Raw genomic sequence first — 23611 nt, 5'->3', positions numbered from 1 at the left:
ACCTGAAGAAGGTTGGAGGTTATATCGACCGAAACGTTGTGAAAATCACACTCAAGATGAGAACAGTAGTCCGATGAATAGTAATACATAAACCATAGTCGTTAAAATTCAAAATGTGTGATGCGTTTATGAAATGGAAAGATTGTTGAGTTATTTCCCTTTTTGTAACAATTTGATGTTTTTTTTTTTTTTTTTTTTTTTTTTTTTTTTTTTTTTTTAGAATTTCATAAACACAGTAATCTAAACAATCATATATTATAAATCCTCATCTCAAAATTCAGAAACGTTATATCAAATCGATTATATTTTATTGTGATTATATTTCGGAATTTTTTAGATGAGGATTGGTAATTTGTATTATTTGGGCTATTATTTGCATCTTGGATGTTATTCTCACAGTTCAACTTATGTAACCTCCGATCTTCTGTCAAGTGCATTTTGTTAAATATAAGAATCTATATAGAACTTTGAACTGAGCCTTTATTTAATAAACGGAGTAGATTGTTTTTGTTCCATCAGTCAGGTAGAAGTTTTACACCAATAAGTTTATTCAGATGAGAACAGTAGTCTGAATAACACAAATTATCAATCCCCATCTAAAAAATTTTGAACTGAAATTCTTGGAAGTTGATTATTCTTGTTCTATCAGTCATGACAGGGAAAAACGTATTATGTAATTATTTTGTTTTAATATGTAATAGTATCACTTCCGGGCGACTATCTGTGGATGAATAATCAATTGTTAAATATTCTACGCTTCCCCAGATGGATTGTTATGCACTTGCAGTTGCACTGCTAATTAACAATTTCCAGGGCTAAATTCAACACATTGCTGTTAAAACTCGCTTATTATTTAGCAGTTTTTTGTTTTTGTTTTTAGTTCTGAAAATGCGTGTCTACCAATTTCACTCGTGATGTAAAAATGCTGAGAATTGAATACGATTAAGTAATCTCTTGCCCTCGTGGGGAAACAAAGTAAATATTTTTTCTTTCACAATTGCTGCGCGCTGTTGCACGTGAATAACAAATGCGCGACCTTGATAAATCAAATAAATTTTGGGTAAAGGAGTCAAACCATAAAGATGATTCTGACGAAAATATTGTCTCTCATTATCTTAATAATAAAAATAACAATAAAAAATTACCAGATTAGCAATAATAAAAAAAAAATAAACAAAAACATTTCGTTCGTTTTCCCAATAAGTTTCTAGTAGTAGACGACGTTGCTCGGTTGACGAGTGTTTTTTTTGTTTTTTTAACGAATCAATTTCAGATGACGTTAAAATAAAATACAATAAAATGGAGAAAAAGAAAAAAATCATTAAACATTAATGAATACTTACGGATTTGTTCCTTTTTTCCCCTAAAAAAAAAAAAAAACTGACAATAAACGTTACTTTTAAAATTCAATTTCTGCCGGCGTGAAAAATAACGCAAGGGACATATTTTCGTATATCACTGTAAATACGTAAAATAGCATCTAATTTGACAACTTTGAACTTGTAAAATAATGCAATAAACTAATTTTAATATCGCTATAAAAAGTGATTGCAGAAAAATAAGAAAAAGAAAAAATAGTAAAATCATTAATAAATAATTTAAATCTATTTTAAGTATTGTTCATATGTATTGGCCAACGACCATTACTTTTTTCGGTAAAAGATTTGTGTGCACCGTTTTTGAGATTAGCTTTTTTCAAATTCTTATTTTATATTTTATTTAAATTTACGTTATTGATATTTACTTTAAAATCAGAAGTTTAAAAAACAAATGGGAGATAAGTTTCAAACCTAATTATTTTTCAGCAAAAGTTAACGTAAAAAACTTGTATATAATTTATTACTTAGTGCCCCTTTTTGAGAAGCTGGATTTTGCCCACATTAAAACCGACCTTGTGTTTTACTCTGCCCTCGTGGGGAGGCAAATAAATAGGAACATTAATGCATGCATATTAAGAATTGCACTTATGGCGGCATTTAAAATACAGAAAAGTCTGTATGGTATACACGTAGCAGTCACGAAATGAAGATGAAATATTCCAAAAATCACGTAATTTCATCAAGTAGTTTCTTTTATTCAAGAAATTCTTTCATCGACCATGATTAAATCCGATAAAATAATTTTAATTAAAGATATTATTTTTAAAAATATTACGGTACCTTATTCGAATAAGTATGGATTTTTATTTATTAATTTTTTTCAAAAGTGATCCGCGCTATTTTTAAAATCGTATTTCCAAGTTTAATTAAAGATTTATGACATGTTTTTTTGGTATTATTATACAAACACCGTGACAGCGTTAGGGTTAGGGTTAGGATTAGGGTTAGGGTTAGGGTTAGGGTTAGGGTTTAGGGTTAGGGTTAGGGTTGGGGTTAGGGTTAGGTTTAGGGTTAGGGTTAGGGTTAGGGGTTAGGGTTAGGGTTAGGGGTAGGGGTAATTCGCTGTCACGGTGTTTGTATAGTTTTACCGTTTTTTTTATTCAATTGTTGAAGTATAGAATAGGTACAAAACACCCCCCTCCCCATGTTATGAATGGCTTTTTAAATAATAACGTTATTATTTACATCCGGATCACTTTCTGCACTAGTACCTGAAATTGAAACCAATTGTAAATCAGAGTCATCTCCCTTTGGTTTGAGAATTCTTTGTTGTTCTTCACAATCCCACGTGTAATTTTGTTTCAAACTTAAAACTTTTCAAATAATTGTTTTGATTTTTTTTTTTACAAACACAAAAGGTAAATTTACTTGTTCGAGTTAATTATCCAATGATGAATGTAACAGGTATTTAAAAAAACAAAAACAAATTTAATTTATTTATATTAACACTCAGATAACAGATGAAATAAAAGACGATTTGTAACATTTCGAATTATTTTCATCTTGGTTGTTTATATTCACAACGTTTCGGCCGATGTAGCCATCAACCTTCATCAGCTGCATCTTTTCAAACTTCGGAACCAGGAAATAATTTCGAAAAGTTCGATCGTTTATTTACATCTGTGTTTATTTTATTGTTTACCAACGAAGCGGAATTAATTGTTGAGCCATTTTTTTTGTTTCAACATAAACGGAGCAAATAATCAAGATTCGAAAAAGTTGAAAAAAAAAAACAACAAAAAACAAAACAAAAACAAAAAATGCAAATATATAACAAATATGTTATCAAAGGCAAGATAAGTTACTTTTCTACCTAACTGGATATGTTTTTTTTTTTTTTTTTTTTTATTATTTAATGCAAAGTGTTTATTCGGTTCGAAAAACGAGTAATGTTGAACATGAACACTGCCGGCGAACAAGAAAAGATGGCCGCGATGTCTTTAAAAAACTTGATAATCACTTCAAAATAAGAAATGTAACAAAATGGTGTTAGTAACCCAACCCACTCAGTAATGTTACACTACAGTGACATTGGGTGGCTTTCTAACGCCATTTTGGAGTTTGTTTTACTGTACACATAGATTCGAAAAAGTTGTCAAAAAACAAAAATATAACAAATAAATGTTATCAAAGCCAAGAGAAGTTGCTTTTCTACCTAACTGGATAATTTTTTAGTGTTTTTATTTAATGTAAAATGTGGTTATAGTGCATAAAGGGAAACCCTAACTTTCAAACACACCAGAAGTTGGCACCGCAGGTATGGAAACACAGAATCGATACATTGTATATTAGGGACTGCCAAACGATTGTGAAGATTGGACCGCATGTTTCCATGACGTCAGACCCTCGGTGGCCGTGACTATACGAACTATGGAAAAGCAGAAGCGACTTAATGATTTTTTAAAACCTTTGTTTATCTTCTTCAAACTGCAATTAATAATTAATCTTTGTTATAATTTTGTTAGGTTTTAAGATTTACACAGTTTAACGATTAATAATATTATAAACATTTGTATATTAAATATGAAATATGGTTTTACTGAATGTTCATTTGGTTACCTACGGGGCCCCATATTTTGTTCGGTAAAAAGAGACAAACAAAATATGAGGTGGGTGGGGGCTACAAAATGCTTAATATTGTGCAATAATATTTTCAAATTGGTTTCAATCTGGTGATAAAATAGCTGACAAGAGTCATGTTTATATTAAAACTTAAAATTAAAAAAAAAATTTTTTAAACACAATTAATTAAAAATCTATGTTGTAACGGAACATTTTGAAATAATGGAATTTTAATCGTTGTAATCTTTTAAAAATTAATTAATGTTTACAAAGTTTCTTTTTCTTGGCAATTCAACTGATTATAGTATATATTAATTCGAAAAAACGCTACTAAAAAAACATAATAATATTAAGTTTATATCAATTTTTTAATTGCAACTTTAAGGTAAATTTTTGTTCAATATGTATATTCAAATTTTAAAAAAATAAATATTTTTTACTTATTTGGACTCTTATGTTTCATAATAAATAGAAATTTCGATAGATTTAAATATACTTTGTTCGAATTTCGAAAAAATAAATATCCATCAGAAAACGAGGCATTAGCTTTCTTCGATAAACTTAATTCCCTCCATAAATCATTAACATTTACTATAGAGGATGAGAATGACGGTTGCTTGCCTTTTCTTGACGTTTTAATTGAACATGGTAAGAACTCTTTTCTTACGACTGTTTATCGTAAGCCGACATTTACCGGCCTCTACAAAAATTGGCATTCATTCGTCCCTACTTCAAGAAAAATAGGGCTCATTCAGAGATTAGTGTATAGAGCCCTTAGAATCTGTTCTTGTAGTAAACTGGATTGTGAATTAAAGAAGATTAAAGACATTTTTATTCACAATGGTTATCTGGAGAAATGGTTGATAATATTATTTATAATAAAATTAAAGCTCACAATTCTCCTCCAGTTTTTGGTCCCTCCAAGTGTCCTGTTTATTTAAAAATCCCTTGGATTGGTGACCCTGGTCAGTGTTTGGGTAGACTTGTTATCAAGTCTGTATCAAATTGTTTCCCATCTGTTGCTTTTCGCTTGGTTTATCGTGTTAAGTCTGCATTTCCTTCAGTTGTGAAGGATGATTTACCCTACATCACAAATAGTATTGTGATTTATTAATTCAACTGTCAGTGTACTGTCTATGTAGTTCGAACTCGTTTAAATTTGTAGACAAGAATAAACCAACATGTTCCAGCAAGCATCAGACTAGGTAAGCCTCGTCACCCCTCGTTTACCTTGGAATCTGCTATTGGCCAGCAGCTCGCTGAAAATCCAGCATGTGCCAATGCATATGAAATGGACTGGTTTAGGATTTTACACTGAGCTGACTCTTCGAATCACCTGAGGATTCTGGAGTCAGTCTCTATCCTTTCACGCAGGCCCTCTCTCTGTCGACAAGGAGTTCGTAAAATCTTTGGACTTATTTGGGGATATATTTTAAATTTTTACGTCCCCACACATATATTTTATACAATTGTATATATTCTACAACGTATAATTGACTCATATTTTTTTTTTACTCATAATCCCATTCGCCCTTCATTTAATTTTATATATATATATATATATATATATATATATATATTTTCTCATTTCATCCATTCGCCATACATTTATAAGTAACCCCCACTTAAGTCTTCGCTCTTGCGTGATGTTTGTTTTACACTTGATAGAAATTCAACGATTGACTCCTGATGAGCTTGTTGATAAAAGGGGCCCCTAGAGTCTTCCCGACCTTATTTAAAGCGCTATATATATATATATATATATATATATATATATATATATATGCGATTAAAAAAAATAATTGATAAAAAAGTTTACTTATTTCTATATATTTTTATTATAGGGAGGTGAAAAAAAAATAAACATAAAATATATTTGGAAATTGTATCGATTCTGTGCTTCCATACTTCAATTGAGAAATGCGGGTGCCAACTTCTGGTGTGTTTGAAAGTTAGGGTTTCCCTTTATGCACCAGCACCATTACCTAAAATGTTATTTGGCTCGAAAAACGTAGTGTTTATTGGTGTATTTGAAAAATACAAATGGCGGCAGATTCTGTTGAACATGTTAAGTTTGGGAAATGAGTTAAAACTAAAATATTATATAAAATACTATTAGAAACTCACTCAATATATGTTATCATGACATAGGCTGACATATATTCGGTGGAATTCTAACAGTATTTTGTATAGTATTTTAGTTTTAACTTATTTTCCCAAATTTAACATGTTCAACAGAGAGTCCACCGCCATTTGTATTTTTCAAATACATCTATAAACACTGTATGTTTTTTGAGCCAAATAAACAGTTTACATTAAATAAAAACACTAAAAAAATTATCCAGTTAGTTAGAAAAGTAACTTCTCTTGCCTTTAAAAACATTTATTTGTTATATATGTTTTTTGACAACAAACCCCCATTTTGTTTTATTTCTTATTTTGAAGTGAATATTGAGTCTTCAAAGACATCGCAGCCGTCTTTTCTTCTTCATCGGCAGTCTTCAACATTACTTGTTTTTCGAATCAAATAAACATTTTACATTAAATAAAAACACTAAAAACTTATCCACTTAGGTAGAAAAGTAACTTATCTTGCTGTTGATAACATTTATTTGTTGTATATTTGTTTTTTGTTTTTTTTTTACAACTTTTTCGAATCTGTATATAGTAAAAAAAAACCCAGATGGTTATTATATTTTCATAATTTTTTAATTGATATTTTACTCTATATAATTTGCCTGAAATAGGAATTAACCTATTCTTTGTACATTCATTGTCTGAATTGTTTTACAAATAAAGCAAATGTCAACTTTAAAATTATGTTTTCAGCTTCTTTGTTTTTCTTAAATTGTATTTTTCATCAATTAACTTATAAAGATATTTTAAACATTATTTTTTAGATATGTAAACAATAATAGAAATTATCAAAAGTAATTAATAAGTCTACCCATAAATGATTATATCAGTTTTTTTTATATCTTGTTAGAAGAACCAAAAGTAAAAAGTTAAGAAGAGTTGAAAACATCTACAAAAAGAAAGTATTTTTGTCGATTATGTGTGGGCTTGTGAGTGAGTGAGTTGGCCATAACTTTAACTTGTGTTGTTTGCCCAGATGCTTGTAGCCAAAGCTAAATTTAGTTTGTTTGCAAAGGGTCTGTGTTGTAGTGGTATGATTGACAAGGGTTCGTTTGGCAAGTTGAGTCTCACTGATGACTGTGTTTGAGTTCTTTCTTATGTAGCCAATGGCAACAGGTGTTTGGTTTCTGGGGACACATCTTTCTGATTGGTTAAAGTCTGATGTCAATAACTACTCGTGAATTAACCAATCAGTTTTAAGTATTCCAACCAATAAACATTGAGTATTTTACAAAGATTATTTGTTCCTAATTTTGTTGCTTTACTGCTGGAACAAGGGTGGCACAAATACAACCAAAGAAAAGTATCAGTATTATCACAAAAATATAGAATCTTACATTTTATTTGTAAATTTTCAATAGAATTTATTTTGAAATATTGTTAATTCTTTTAATCAGTTTTGTCACTTATCACAAATATATAGAATCTTACATTTTATTTGTAAATTTTAAATAGAATTTATTTTGAAATATTGTTAATTCTTTTAATCAGTTTTGTCACTTATCACAAATATATAGAATCTTACATTTTATTTGTAAATTTTAAATAGAATTTATTTTGAAATATTGTTAATTCTTTTAATCAGTTTTGTCACTTATCACAAATATATAGAATCTTACATTTTATTTGTAAATTTTAAACAGAATTTATTTTGAAATATTGTTAATTCTTTTAATCAGTTTTGTCACTTATCACAAATATATAGAATCTTACATTTTATTTGTAAATTTTCAATAGAATTTATTTTGAAATATTGTTAATTCTTTTAATCAGTTTTGTCACTTATCACAAATATATAGAATCTTACATTTTATTTGTAAATTTTAAACAGAATTTATTTTGAAATATTGTTAATTCTTTTAATCAGTTTTGTCACTTATCACAAATATATAGAATCTTACATTTTATTTGTAAATTTTCAATAGAATTTATTTTGAAATATTGTTAATTCTTTTAATCAGTTTTGTCACTTATCACAAATATATAGAATCTTACATTTTATTTGTAAATTTTAAATAGAATTTATTTTGAAATATTGTTAATTCTTTTAATCAGTTTTGTCACTTATCACAAATATATAGAATCTTACATTTTATTTGTAAATTTTAAATAGAATTTATTTTGAAATATTGTTAATTCTTTTAATCAGTTTTGTCACTTATCACAAATATATAGAATCTTACATTTTATTTGTAAATTTTAAATAGAATTTATTTTGAAATATTGTTAATTCTTTTAATCAGTTTTGTCACTTATCACAAATATATAGAATCTTACATTTTATTTGTAAATTTTAAATAGAATTTATTTTGAAATATTGTTAATTCTTTTAATCAGTTTTGTCACTTATCACAAATATATAGAATCTTACATTTTATTTGTAAATTTTCAATAGAATTTATTTTGAAATATTGTTAATTCTTTTAATCAGTTTTGTCACTTATCACAAATATATAGAATCTTACATTTTATTTGTAAATTTTAAATAGAATTTATTTTGAAATATTGTTAATTCTTTTAATCAGTTTTGTCACTTATCACAAATATATAGAATCTTACATTTTATTTGTAAATTTTCAATAGAATTTATTTTGAAATATTGTTAATTCTTTTAATCAGTTTTGTCACTTATCACAAATATATAGAATCTTACATTTTATTTGTAAATTTTAAATAGAATTTATTTTGAAATATTGTTAATTCTTTTAATCAGTTTTGTCACTTATCACAAATATATAGAATCTTACATTTTATTTGTAAATTTTCAATAGAATTTATTTTGAAATATTGTTAATTCTTTTAATCAGTTTTGTCACTTATCACAAATATATAGAATCTTACATTTTATTTGTAAATTTTAAATAGAATTTATTTTGAAATATTGTTAATTCTTTTAATCAGTTTTGTCACTTATCACAAATATATAGAATCTTACATTTTATTTGTAAATTTTAAATAGAATTTATTTTGAAATATTGTTAATTCTTTTAATCAGTTTTGTCACTTATCACAAATATATAGAATCTTACATTTTATTTGTAAATTTTAAACAGAATTTATTTTGAAATATTGTTAATTCTTTTAATCAGTTTTGTCACTTATCACAAATATATAGAATCTTACATTTTATTTGTAAATTTTAAACAGAATTTATTTTGAAATATTGTTAATTCTTTTAATCAGTTTTGTCACTTATCACAAATATATAGAATCTTACATTTTATTTGTAAATTTTCAATAGAATTTATTTTGAAATATTGTTAATTCTTTTAATCAGTTTTGTCACTTATCACAAATATATAGAATCTTACATTTTATTTGTAAATTTTAAATAGAATTTATTTTGAAATATTGTTAATTCTTTTAATCAGTTTTGTCACTTATCACAAATATATAGAATCTTACATTTTATTTGTAAATTTTAAATAGAATTTATTTTGAAATATTGTTAATTCTTTTAATCAGTTTTGTCACTTATCACAAATATATAGAATCTTACATTTTATTTGTAAATTTTAAATAGAATTTATTTTGAAATATTGTTAATTCTTTTAATCAGTTTTGTCACTTATCACAAATATATAGAATCTTACATTTTATTTGTAAATTTTCAATAGAATTTATTTTGAAATATTGTTAATTCTTTTAATCAGTTTTGTCACTTATCACAAATATATAGAATCTTACATTTTATTTGTAAATTTTAAATAGAATTTATTTTGAAATATTGTTAATTCTTTTAATCAGTTTTGTCACTTATCACAAATATATAGAATCTTACATTTTATTTGTAAATTTTCAATAGAATTTATTTTGAAATATTGTTAATTCTTTTAATCAGTTTTGTCACTTATCACAAATATATAGAATCTTACATTTTATTTGTAAATTTTAAATAGAATTTATTTTGAAATATTGTTAATTCTTTTAATCAGTTTTGTCACTTATCACAAATATATAGAATCTTACATTTTATTTGTAAATTTTCAATAGAATTTATTTTGAAATATTGTTAATTCTTTTAATCAGTTTTGTCACTTATCACAAATATATAGAATCTTACATTTTATTTGTAAATTTTAAATAGAATTTATTTTGAAATATTGTTAATTCTTTTAATCAGTTTTGTCACTTATCACAAATATATAGAATCTTACATTTTATTTGTAAATTTTAAATAGAATTTATTTTGAAATATTGTTAATTCTTTTAATCAGTTTTGTCACTTATCACAAATATATAGAATCTTACATTTTATTTGTAAATTTTAAACAGAATTTATTTTGAAATATTGTTAATTCTTTTAATCAGTTTTGTCACTTATCACAAATATATAGAATCTTACATTTTATTTGTAAATTTTAAACAGAATTTATTTTGAAATATTGTTAATTCTTTTAATCAGTTTTGTCACTTATCACAAATATATAGAATCTTACATTTTATTTGTAAATTTTAAACAGAATTTATTTTGAAATATTGTTAATTCTTTTAATCAGTTTTGTCACTTATCACAAATATATAGAATCTTACATTTTATTTGTAAATTTTAAATAGAATTTATTTGAAATATTGTTAATTCTTTTAATCAGTTTTGTCACTTATCACAAATATATAGAATCTTACATTTTATTTGTAAATTTTAAATAGAATTTATTTTGAAATATTGTTAATTCTTTTAATCAGTTTTGTCACTTATCACAAATATATAGAATCTTACATTTTATTTGTAAATTTTAAATAGAATTTATTTTGAAATATTGTTAATTCTTTTAATCAGTTTTGTCACTTATCACAAATATATAGAATCTTACATTTTATTTGTAAATTTTAAATAGAATTTATTTTGAAATATTGTTAATTCTTTTAATCAGTTTTGTCACTTATCACAAATATATAGAATCTTACATTTTATTTGTAAATTTTAAACAGAATTTATTTTGAAATATTGTTAATTCTTTTAATCAGTTTTGTCACTTATCACAAATATATAGAATCTTACATTTTATTTGTAAATTTTAAACAGAATTTATTTTGAAATATTGTTAATTCTTTTAATCAGTTTTGTCACTTATCACAAATATATAGAATCTTACATTTTATTTGTAAATTTTAAACAGAATTTATTTTGAAATATTGTTAATTCTTTTAATCAGTTTTGTCACTTATCACAAATATATAGAATCTTACATTTTATTTGTAAATTTTAAATAGAATTTATTTGAAATATTGTTAATTCTTTTAATCAGTTTTGTCACTTATCACAAATATATAGAATCTTACATTTTATTTGTAAATTTTAAATAGAATTTATTTTGAAATATTGTTAATTCTTTTAATCAGTTTTGTCACTTATCACAAATATATAGAATCTTACATTTTATTTGTAAATTTTAAACAGAATTTATTTTGAAATATTGTTAATTCTTTTAATCAGTTTTGTCACTTATCACAAATATATAGAATCTTACATTTTATTTGTAAATTTTAAACAGAATTTATTTTGAAATATTGTTAATTCTTTTAATCAGTTTTGTCACTTATCACAAATATATAGAATCTTACATTTTATTTGTAAATTTTAAACAGAATTTATTTTGAAATATTGTTAATTCTTTTAATCAGTTTTGTCACTTATCACAAATATATAGAATCTTACATTTTATTTGTAAATTTTAAATAGAATTTATTTGAAATATTGTTAATTCTTTTAATCAGTTTTGTCACTTATCACAAATATATAGAATCTTACATTTTATTTGTAAATTTTCAATAGAATTTATTTTGAAATATTGTTAATTCTTTTAATCAGTTTTGTCACTTATCACAAATATATAGAATCTTACATTTTATTTGTAAATTTTAAATAGAATTTATTTTGAAATATTGTTAATTCTTTTAATCAGTTTTGTCACTTATCACAAATATATAGAATCTTACATTTTATTTGTAAATTTTCAATAGAATTTATTTTGAAATATTGTTAATTCTTTTAATCAGTTTTGTCACTTATCACAAATATATAGAATCTTACATTTTATTTGTAAATTTTAAATAGAATTTATTTTGAAATATTGTTAATTCTTTTAATCAGTTTTGTCACTTATCACAAATATATAGAATCTTACATTTTATTTGTAAATTTTAAATAGAATTTATTTTGAAATATTGTTAATTCTTTTAATCAGTTTTGTCACTTATCACAAATATATAGAATCTTACATTTTATTTGTAAATTTTAAACAGAATTTATTTTGAAATATTGTTAATTCTTTTAATCAGTTTTGTCACTTATCACAAATATATAGAATCTTACATTTTATTTGTAAATTTTAAATAGAATTTATTTTGAAATATTGTTAATTCTTTTAATCAGTTTTGTCACTTATCACAAATATATAGAATCTTACATTTTATTTGTAAATTTTAAATAGAATTTATTTTGAAATATTGTTAATTCTTTTAATCAGTTTTGTCACTTATCACAAATATATAGAATCTTACATTTTATTTGTAAATTTTAAACAGAATTTATTTTGAAATATTGTTAATTCTTTTAATCAGTTTTGTCACTTATCACAAATATATAGAATCTTACATTTTATTTGTAAATTTTAAATAGAATTTATTTTGAAATATTGTTAATTCTTTTAATCAGTTTTGTCACTTATCACAAATATATAGAATCTTACATTTTATTTGTAAATTTTAAATAGAATTTATTTTGAAATATTGTTAATTCTTTTAATCAGTTTTGTCACTTATCACAAATATATAGAATCTTACATTTTATTTGTAAATTTTAAATAGAATTTATTTTGAAATATTGTTAATTCTTTTAATCAGTTTTGTCACTTATCACAAATATATAGAATCTTACATTTTATTTGTAAATTTTAAACAGAATTTATTTTGAAATATTGTTAATTCTTTTAATCAGTTTTGTCACTTATCACAAATATATAGAATCTTACATTTTATTTGTAAATTTTAAACAGAATTTATTTTGAAATATTGTTAATTCTTTTAATCAGTTTTGTCACTTATCACAAATATATAGAATCTTACATTTTATTTGTAAATTTTAAATAGAATTTATTTTGAAATATTGTTAATTCTTTTAATCAGTTTTGTCACTTATCACAAATATATAGAATCTTACATTTTATTTGTAAATTTTAAATAGAATTTATTTTGAAATATTGTTAATTCTTTTAATCAGTTTTGTCACTTATCACAAATATATAGAATCTTACATTTTATTTGTAAATTTTAAATAGAATTTATTTTGAAATATTGTTAATTCTTTTAATCAGTTTTGTCACTTATCACAAATATATAGAATCTTACATTTTATTTGTAAATTTTAAACAGAATTTATTTTGAAATATTGTTAATTCTTTTAATCAGTTTTGTCACTTATCACAAATATATAGAATCTTACATTTTATTTGTAAATTTTAAATAGAATTTATTTTGAAATATTGTTAATTCTTTTAATCAGTTTTGTCACTTATCACAAATTTGATGAGAGTAAGAAATTTATTTTGATGAACATATGAAAAATAAAATCACAATTTTGATGAACATAGGAAAAATAAAAATTACGATATCTATTGATCCATCAAAAATTCAAACTAGGGATTATACCAATGAAAATCCTTAATCCATGGATTTTCAAAGATAACCTCTTCATCAGAGGATAAACATTAGCAAAAAATGTATCACTAGTTAGAATAAATTTGAAAATATATTAAAAAATATATAAAAGAAACTTTTATATATTTTTCTTATATATTATTAGATATGTGATTTGAGACTGATTTTTCGACCCTATCAATGAATGAGAGGTTAGTGGAAGATATAAATTTGAAAATATATTAAAAAATATATGAAAGAAACTTTTATATATTTTTTCTTATATATTATTTTATATATTAGATATGTAGATTTGAGACACATTTTTCGACCCTATCAATGAATGAGAGATTATTGGTAGATATATCAGTTCAGATGAGGCAACAATACTCCATGCATGGACGAATTTTTGCTTTTAATAACTTCATTCTTAAACTCTTTTTGTTTGTTGAGTGAAGAATTGAAAAAAGTTGATATTAGAAAATTCGGCTCAATACATTTTAACTTGCTGAAAATATTTTTTTGTTTTCATTTTTGGAGAGTTATACTAGCAAAAAGAGAAGAAAATCATGTTTTAAGTAAAGAAAGTAAAAAAAAAAACGAACAAAAACAAATTCATATCAAAATATTCTAAAAGGACTGTTACAGTTTTTAAGATTTTGATTTTATTTCATTAAAGAAATTTATCTTTTTCAAAAATGGTTTTATCCCATCAATTTCATAATATTCTAAACTGAATGTTATATTTTATTTGTGAATTATAATATTTTGAAAATAATTATTTTAAAATATAGAATCTTACATTTTATTTGTAAATTTTAAATAGAATTTATTTTGAAATATTAATTCTTTTAACAATTTCAATTAAATTCAATAATTGTTTTGTTATTTAATGTTTTCTGTTGAGATTTATTGAACTTATTTTGAATTACTAAAAATGTTTGGTTAGAAAACAAGCATTAATTTGGAATAGTCTTTCCTTTTTTGTGAAAATGAAAACTAAAAAATACCTCCAGCAATTTAAAGTGCACTTGTATAAAAAATCTTTGCTTCTTTTATATGACAGGGATACATAAAAAAAAAAATGAATATTTTCGTTTGATTTAGAAACATAAATGAACAACAAATAATTGGTTTTAACGTTTAATTTTTAATTAAGTTACAAATTATCATGATAGTAAATATGTGTCAGCCATATTTAATCAGATTGAAACAATACTGACTTGGTTTAATGTCATTACACTTTGAAATCCAAATATAATTTTATAACCTTAAAATGGCTGAACAGTAAATAATTTTGAGTTTGAATTAAAGTTTAAAGACAAAATTAAATTATCATGGTTTATGCTTCGTCATTCAATGAACAATCGGACTCTACTAAACATAGAGACACACAAAGCATGCAAGATGACAGTACAAACTGTATGGACCCGATAGAAGAAAGCCGCCAGAGTATAGTTCCTGATGAAATTAGTGATCTGCGTTGATCTTCACGAATCCGAAGACGTCCAATATTTTTAGAAGAGAACTATGTGATGTATAGTAACTCTGATTAAGTTCTATTCAGAAATCGTACCCATACAAATTGAGGGGGAAAGAAAATGGAGAAAAAAAGGACTCCATCACTGCTTAGTGACCATTCGGCATAGGAATATGTATCTTGTTGAGATGCTCTCCGGTTACATACGAACTACATACATATATAAGGGTGCTTTATTCAAGTCTGCTAATTATTCGGTGCTTTGTCTCTGATGGGATCGTTTTCTCACGTGGATTATTGTTGTCATCTGCTTTTCCCAGAAAAAGCACCTTAAAGCCACACATGCTTTTAAAACATTAATTTTTTTCATGCGTCCCTGTTGTATGAAAGAGTCAAATTTATGTTTACAATTACAAATGAAAAAAGATGGTTCTTGTTCAGAATTCACCCTGTATTAAAAATAAAAAATAAAAAAAACATCCATATGATGTATGTACTCGTGACTAAACAAAAATATCATGTTCCAAAAATTATGTGAATTGATCGAGTAGTTTAAAATAATTTTAAGCAATCAATGGGACTTTGTAGGCATTGCAACAGAAATCTCACAAGTTTGAATTATTATTGAGTTATCTCCTTTTGTTATATTGATTTCAAAATGGTGGATTAGACAGCTGCTCTTCAGTTACATATAAAATTTGATTTTCTTAATTAAAAATAAAACTCCTTGATCAGTTTACTCTATTTTTGGAATATGATATATTAATTTCGTCATAGGTACATACATTGTATAAATTTTTCTTTATTTTTCTTTTTTAATATAGGACGAATTCTGGATGAGACTCGAAAAATTAATTTGGTTTTAATTTCTAATGTTCATGTATTTCTCAGAATCCTCCAAAATGGTAATTGCGATTGGCTTTGAAGGTAGCGCCAATAAACTTGGTATTGGCGTCATGAAAAACGGCAAAGTCTTAAGCAACCCAAGACACACGTATGTGACTCCACCTGGCCAAGGTAAGTCAAAATAATAAATTTGTTGCCAAATATTGGGATACTATCGACGTTGACCCCCCCCCCTCCCATCCTCGTTCCAAATGTTCGGAAAAAAATGTAATGTAGCCGTTACGTCGCAAACGGGCAAATAAATAAAACAGGAATAGAAAAATAAATCAAAATCCATGTCGTCATTTTTTCTTTTCTCGACAAAAGTTTTTTTATTACCGTCATAATTGTTTCGACATCACTTAAGTCTCTTACCATCGTCCATTTCACCTGGTGTACACCTTTCCTCTCCGATCTCACGCTGTAGCCAGTCGCTTCTTGCCTTCGCATTTACACGTCCATTTTCTTTGACGTCAACTTTGCTTCTTCTGAACATGTGCTGTTTTTTTTTTCTTTTTTACAAAGGAGTCACCACTTATCAAGGTCCAGAGGCCACTCGAGGATAAGGATTAATAAGTGTACAGTGGTCAATAGGACAATTTCGTAATAATCGTTAGTAGTGGGTTGTCCTTTTTCTCTTTTTGTTTTCCTTTTTTTCTCACGCACACTTCCTAATTTGCATATGTGTGTTTTTTGGCTACTGCTGAGTTAGTTTTAGAAGTGAGTTAGACAATAGTTAGGGAATTTTGACAACACTCAGAGTAGAGGAGTTGCCAAGTGAACACAGTTGACGACAGTTGCAGGTTAAACTCAGTCTAAGGCAGATCATAGCTTGGACCAGGTCAGGAGATGGAGATGACGATGAACTTGGCTTCGACAGAAAAATTAAGATATAGACCTTAGCACTTAGAAAGTAGTTTCCCATGATGGTGTCACACACACACCTAAAGTGCAACTAATATTTACAATAAGTGTTGGAGCTCGTATTTTCTTTTGTTTCTCTTGTTTTAGTTTATTTTTATATTTGTGAGCTAGTGCAATTTGCCAATGTGTGAGAGACAATGACATGGCCAGAACGATAAGAAAAGATGAAAGAAAAGAAATCCATGGAATATAACGTTGGGTTGACAATTGTTGAGCAATATAACACATGGTTTCACAATATATCGAGATCTGAGAAAGAGAGATTTGACATCTATCAATGCTATCTTTCACTTCACAACGTAAATTTTTTTATGGGGGGGGAGTATTTAGTTCTCTCCCACTGTAAGAATTGTGACACCAGGGTTGAAAAGTCAGCACCCCAAAGAGAGGCACTCTGACCTGCAAAAATGCCCGGGTAGCCCCATCGGCATTCCACGGTAAGGTCGTCTCAGGTAATTAGCAATAAACTAACCTCTTCTCAAAGAGAGAAGGCAAAGCCTAGGAGGGTGGACCTCCTAGAACTGCACAGAATCAGCATCATACCGCAATCAACAGGGACCAAGTCATCACAGGAATACTTATGTCTGTTAATTTTGTGGGCTGAGAATAAAAATCCCTAGCCTAAATTTTGGGTTTTTATTCAGAATTCACCCCAATCAAAAGTAAAATAAAATCTGCATGATGTACGTACCTGTGACAAAAGGAAAATATCATTTTTCAAAAATCACATAAATTAATCAAGTCATTTTATTTTTAAATAAAATAAAATTTTATTAATATTCAAGGAGTGATTATAATACCCGCCATTTTGAAAAACAAAATCTAAAAGAAAAAAATGGGAGATAATTAAACAATAATTCATACTAGATTTTTGTTGTAATGCCTACTAATTTCCATTAATCACTTAAAAATGATTTTTTTTTATTAAAATTAAAAATACTTTATTAGCTTACCTTACATGTTTTCTGGAATATGATATTTTTGTTTTATCACAAGTATGTGCATTATACAGATTTTTATTTATTTTTTTAATATAGGGGAATTCTGGATAAGAACCAAACAAACAATCATATTTGCCAAATAAAAAACAAAAAAAACAAACAAAAATAAATTTTATTGTATTTTTTGCATAGTCTTCAAAGGTGTTGTTTTTTTTTTATATGAGATTGTGGCTAACCTTTGGAGATCTGTAATTTTCAAACAAAGATTTGAAAAGGGTTTTAACTTGATGAATCCAACTTTGGAGATGAGTAAATTGGACTTGAAGATTTCACATGTCTATGGTAAAGCACATATCCATTGAGACCAAAACTTTTCACTTAGTTGAATTTAGAGGAAAAAAAATGGGTATTTTTAATTCTTAATTCAATAAAAAAAAATCAAATACTTGTGGATGAACAAATGATTTATTTAAAACTGATGAAAAAAAATCTCAGTTTGGGGAGGAGCTGCTAAGAGTACCCTCTCCTGCCTTGACAGGGTTCAAAATCTAAAGGGCGAAGAGACATAGAACAGACATAATGAGTCTATCTCTGCTCTATTGTTATTTTCTGAGCTTTTGTCTATGGTCCCCCTTCCCATAGAACGTTTGCCGCAAACACTTGTCTAACTATAACAACTGCCAACAATTTTCCTCGTCTATCTGTTTTTGAAACTAAATGTAAATTCTGTGAACAAATTTTCTTTCCTAGAACTATCTGTCTCTGGAACACAATATCGTGGGGCTGCTTCCCAGCTGACTGTAACTTGGCCGTTTTCAAGTCTAATGTAAACAATTTCCCATTGAGCTTGTCTTCTTAAACAAACAAACACTACCTAAGTTCCATCATTACTGATCATCACAGTGTTGTTTCACCAACCACTTGACTCATTAACTCTTAAAGTAATCTTCAAGTTTTGATAAGTAGTACTGCCCCTAGTAAATAAAAAAAAAATCAAATAAAAATTAAAGTCTGCCACACATAATAATCTGCATCATAACTTTTTGAAATACATTGAAATGGTAACTTATAAATGTTAAGGAAGTGTAATGCTATACATTGACACTGTTTTATTTAATTAGGTTTTGCTGACAAAATATAAATACATAAAGATATACACTACAACACGTATGATTAGAATATAAAATTGTACATTTGGATTCTTCGCTCTATTTTCATATTGAGTTTTATTTTCACATTTCGGTTGATATAACTTCCAACCTTCTTCAGGTGTATCTTGTCAAACTCCACAATCTTTCTGTTGAACTTGGGAATCTACATGGAATTTTGAACGGAATCCTTTCTTTAATTCATGGGATTAATATGCTCTCACTTCATCAGTCATGATTGGGTAAAAGTCCTGAGTAAGTAGATGTATTTTGCGTATCACCAGCTCTGAGGATTGAACCTTCAACCTCCGAAAGAGTGTAACTTACAACTGAATTTTACCAAGGATTTTATTCACTATGCCACGTACATTATATTTTGACCAATTTGCGTGCATTACATTGTTGTATCAGTTGCAGTTCTTGGTATTTTTCGATTTTTTTTGTGATTTTGACAGGATTTCTCCCCCGTGACACGGCCAAGCACCATCAAGAATACGCATTAAAGGTTCTTAATCAAGCAATGGAAGAAGCGCAGATCCAACCGAGTGATGTTGATGTTATTTGTTACACCAAAGGTAAAAGGTTTATCGTAGACTCACAAGTATGGCTTTGCGTTTTCAGAAAATTTAGAAATTTTAAACTTTAATTTTTCAAAAACCTGTTTTGTTCATCAAATCTGTTTAAATATTCAAGTAAAAGTAAATAAATTTTTGTTACACTTATATCGCATATGGCACAGAGGAAAACAGTTTTCCAAATAAAAATTATTCAGCATGTCAGGCAAAAAAAGTATTCTTACCAAAGATTAAGAAAATAATCGAGTACAATTTTAATTTAAAAAAAGTTGTTTTTTATCGTATTTTGCCGATTCACCATTCATAAAAGCAAAAATCGTGTAAAGTAAAGGGAAATAAATCAGTCTGTTATTTAGCTAAGTAATTATGATTGCTGGATCGGCAAAATACAGAAACTAATTTCTATCGTTAATTTAACTTCTAGTTGGTCATTTTTCATAATTTTTGGTGAGGATACTTATTTTTGCATGATACGTAATGTTATGGAATGTTATTTTTGTTGGGTTAATTAATAACCCCTTTATTAAGTTAATTGTGAAAACGTACCTTTTCTTTTTTAAATAAGTTCATAGTAGAAGCTATATTGATGATGACAAAAGAAACAAATCAATTAACAACATAACACTTTTAGCCTTTTACACACAGAGAGACGCAGAAAGGCAGAAAGGTCTGTTTATTTATATCTTTCAACACAAAAGAGGAAGAACACGTTGCACCTTTATATATATACAGTCAAATCAAAGAGGAGATAACTCCAAGTCACCCAATCCTGAAAGCACATCATCAGTTAACAAAGGGAGGCAACTCCAGGTTACCTAAGTCCTTACATTACTGGAATAAGCATCGAAGACAGACAACTCTTCAGGCATTAACAACCCAGCAACATTTATAAATTTCCAATAATTTTCACCTGTATCCCATACTGTATAAGTATCCAAAAAAAATCCAATGCATGGAAAACTTAGCTACCTGACATTCAGCTGTAAATTTCTGCTGAGGGACGGCTACTGTAAAAAACAGTTGGCAATAAGTCATGCACCATCCACTATGACTATGTAATTCCTACAGCTATGTACCTAGAAAACGGAGCTATTAACCCTGACATAGTAATATGGGATAAGAAGGAGAAAGAAGCAACCTTAGTAGAAGTTAGTGTCCCCAATGATGCTGGATTAAACAGAGCCAAGAAGGAAAAGATAATGAAATACTAAGGTCTTATGTAGGATATGAAAAGAAATTGGAATCTTAGGAAGATCTCCACCATTCTAGTAGTTATAGGAGCACCCAAACTTATAAAAAAATTAAGATTCTTCTGGCTTTGTTCACTTTACTATATAAATTTAAAATATCTCCCAGTTCATATCCACATAATGTAAGATGGAACGAGTAACCATTTTATTTCTATTTCAAAATGATCACCATTTTTTAATAAAAATGTTTTTTTCAAAACTATTTGATAAATTTTAGATTTAGGTGACATTTGCTTGGATTCTTTCTGCATTGTTGGATACCTGTCTTGCGTCCAAACTCAGATTCGCTAGAAAACTCTCTGTTCTTCCTTGAACGTGATGCCTTGTCTATTGTCATATCATTTATTTGCATGTTTAACGTGTTTTGCCTAAGGAGTTAACCTTTGCTCCCTCCCTCCTCTCCACTTCAATCATGCCACTTAAAGTAGAAAATTAATTATTAATGGAGACAGAAGAAAATTAGCAAAACTTAAATTTTGCTTAATTGGCCTAAGATTTTCCAACTTTTCAGAAAGTGATTACTTCCCTTGTATTGATTTGAATTCTCCGTTTTTTTGTTTTGTTTTTTTTTTGTTTTAGCAAAACGCAATTTTCACGAACTGTCTTCAAAAACTATTTTCATTAATAATTATTTTTCTACTTTTTTTATTTCATATTTTTTGGATATGTTATTCTATGACATAACAATTAAGTAGATATATTGGTTTTACTTGACGCAATTTTCACGAACTGTCTTCAAAAACTATTTTCATTAATAATTATTTTTCTACTTTTTTTATTTCATATTTTTTGGATATGTAATTCTATGACATAACAATTAAGTAGATATATTGGTTTTACTTGAAATTCAATTTTTCGATTTTCAAATTTCAAAGAAGCACCAAATTAAAATGCAAAAAATTCATCTATTCAGCAATCTGACTTATCTCCCTTGTTTCAGTTAACTTCTACCATTTCAAATTAGAAAATGGTGTAGTGAGAAAAACGATGTTTTATTTTTGTAAAAAAAATAGTTCTAGCAGATCTTCTATTTGATCATTTTTCATAATTTTTTGAAATTGGTACTAATTTTGACATGACACGTGTATATGTACTAGTATTTTTACTTAAAATGTATAAAAAAATTTTTTTTATATCCACTTATAATGCACAAGTGCCAGTTTTGTTTCATTTTATGGTTGTTGCTTTCATTTTTATTATTTCTTTTTGGTAGTTGAGAAAAATTATGAAGCTAATATTGTCGATCACAAGTCTGAATAAGTAAAGAATTTTTCAAACTGCTTCGACAACACTTTCACCATACACTTTATAAATGGTTGTACACTGCAGCATTGTCACCATATACGCACTTCTTTAGCATGGAACATCCGATATATTTACAAAGCAACAATTCGTCCATGCATGGCGTATTGTTGTCACATCTGGGCCGGTGCATCTACCATTAATCTCTGACTGTTAAACAGGGTCTAAAAAAAAGAGTCTTGAATCTAATTGAGTTTGCACTATTAGCCAAGTTCCACCGCTGTTCCATTGTTGCAATGTTACATACCTGTGATTGTTTTACAAGTATTTTAATGGAATGCACTCTGATGAACTCATTGCAATTGTGCTCCCTTGACGTACATATTTCCAAGCAGCAAAATCCCACCCCTTCACTGTTGAGGTCCCTAGATGCTGGAAAACCTACTCTAATAATTTCTTCCCTCAGACTGCTAGACTTTGAATTCCCTCTCTGTTACTGTTTTTCTTGCTGTACTAACCTGCAGAAGTTTAAATGTAATGTGAAAAGACATCTCGATGCTCAACTCCCCATCGTCTTCTGTTAAACACAATCCCAAATAGTAGCTCCTAACATTCCAAATAACAATATGCCTTGTTTCAGGTGAAAAAGAGTTTTAAAAAATATCAGCATGCTTTAAATGACACCAACATATCAGTTGTATTAACTTAACACATGTTACGATCAAGCATTTAACAACACACCTGTTTAAATAACTAAGAAATTTACCTGTAAACCGATAACTTTATGATTTTCATGTCATTATTACTAAAAAGAATGATGAAGATTTTCATGTCTCAGCAATTCATTTTGCGCCTTTAACAATGAAAATACTTTTGAACTAACATATAGTGGTATGACGGACAAAATGACAAATATACAAAGCTTCATAAGGAACATGAGTTTAAACTTTAATGTGACAAACAAAGAAAATACTTTTTCAATTTTAAGATGACAGGCCAAACAAAATTCTATTTTAATTTTAAGAATGACGGACTGACTGATGGACAGTGTCTGTTATAGAGATACTGCAATACATGTAAAAATAATTGTTGTGCCTCTATAATTGGTGGTTATTTTGCTCTTTCAGGTCCTGGTATGGGTGGCCCCCTTGTGTCTACAGCTGTTGTTGCACGGACTGTTGCCCAGTTGTGGAAGAAGCCAATAGTTGCTGTCAATCATTGTATTGGTCATATCCTTTAAAGTGTGTCGTTCACATCAAATGTTTTTGTTTGTCTGCTTTATTCAATAAAAACAATTTGAATTAATGTAGACTTAATTTTAAAAAAAAAGCAAGTAAATCAGTATCTTCATTATTATCAGCATCATATTCTTTCAAGATGACCAAACCAACAAAGTTTCCTGTTTTGCAAATATCTCTCCATACTCTTTAATTTAATCTTCTGAAGTCATC

General features: G+C 26.9%; 2 protein-coding genes across 10 annotated transcripts in view; one reads left to right on the top strand and one right to left on the bottom strand.

Annotated features, from left to right (window-relative positions):
- The window catches only part of LOC145277508 (leucine--tRNA ligase, mitochondrial-like), an 83974-nt gene extending 81365 nt beyond the window's left edge, over positions 1 to 2609 (bottom strand). Inside the window, exons 1-2 of one of the 5 annotated variants that reach the window (XM_080128921.1) lie at positions 2160 to 2265; positions 1344 to 1363 (exon numbers count right to left, since the gene is read on the bottom strand). The gene's annotated coding sequence lies outside the window, so the exon portion shown is untranslated. Of the gene's footprint in view, positions 1 to 1145; positions 1258 to 1343; positions 1481 to 2159; positions 2266 to 2590 lie in introns of those variants that run through there. The other 4 variants (XM_080128924.1, XM_080128923.1, XM_080128920.1 and 1 more) reach the window with 4 other exon arrangements.
- LOC145277509 (putative tRNA N6-adenosine threonylcarbamoyltransferase) overlaps positions 847 to 23611 on the top strand; it is an 82972-nt gene continuing 60207 nt past the window's right edge. Inside the window, exons 1-4 of one of the 5 annotated variants that reach the window (XM_080128930.1) lie at positions 847 to 975; positions 16087 to 16212; positions 19549 to 19668; positions 23288 to 23393. In XM_080128930.1, the coding sequence (XP_079985056.1) occupies positions 16098 to 16212; positions 19549 to 19668; positions 23288 to 23393 (341 nt within the window). In that variant the 5' untranslated portion in view covers positions 847 to 975; positions 16087 to 16097. Of the gene's footprint in view, positions 976 to 2618; positions 2784 to 16086; positions 16213 to 19548; positions 19669 to 23287; positions 23394 to 23611 lie in introns of those variants that run through there. The other 4 variants (XM_080128931.1, XM_080128929.1, XM_080128928.1 and 1 more) reach the window with 4 other exon arrangements.

This window comes from Euprymna scolopes, chromosome 6 (assembly GCF_053919585.1).
Source record: "Euprymna scolopes isolate OS-2025 chromosome 6, ASM5391958v1, whole genome shotgun sequence".
Classification (NCBI taxonomy): domain Eukaryota; kingdom Metazoa; phylum Mollusca; class Cephalopoda; order Sepiida; family Sepiolidae; genus Euprymna; species Euprymna scolopes.
Note: the sequence above shows the minus strand (reverse complement) of the source record. Positions and strands in the feature narration are given on the sequence as shown.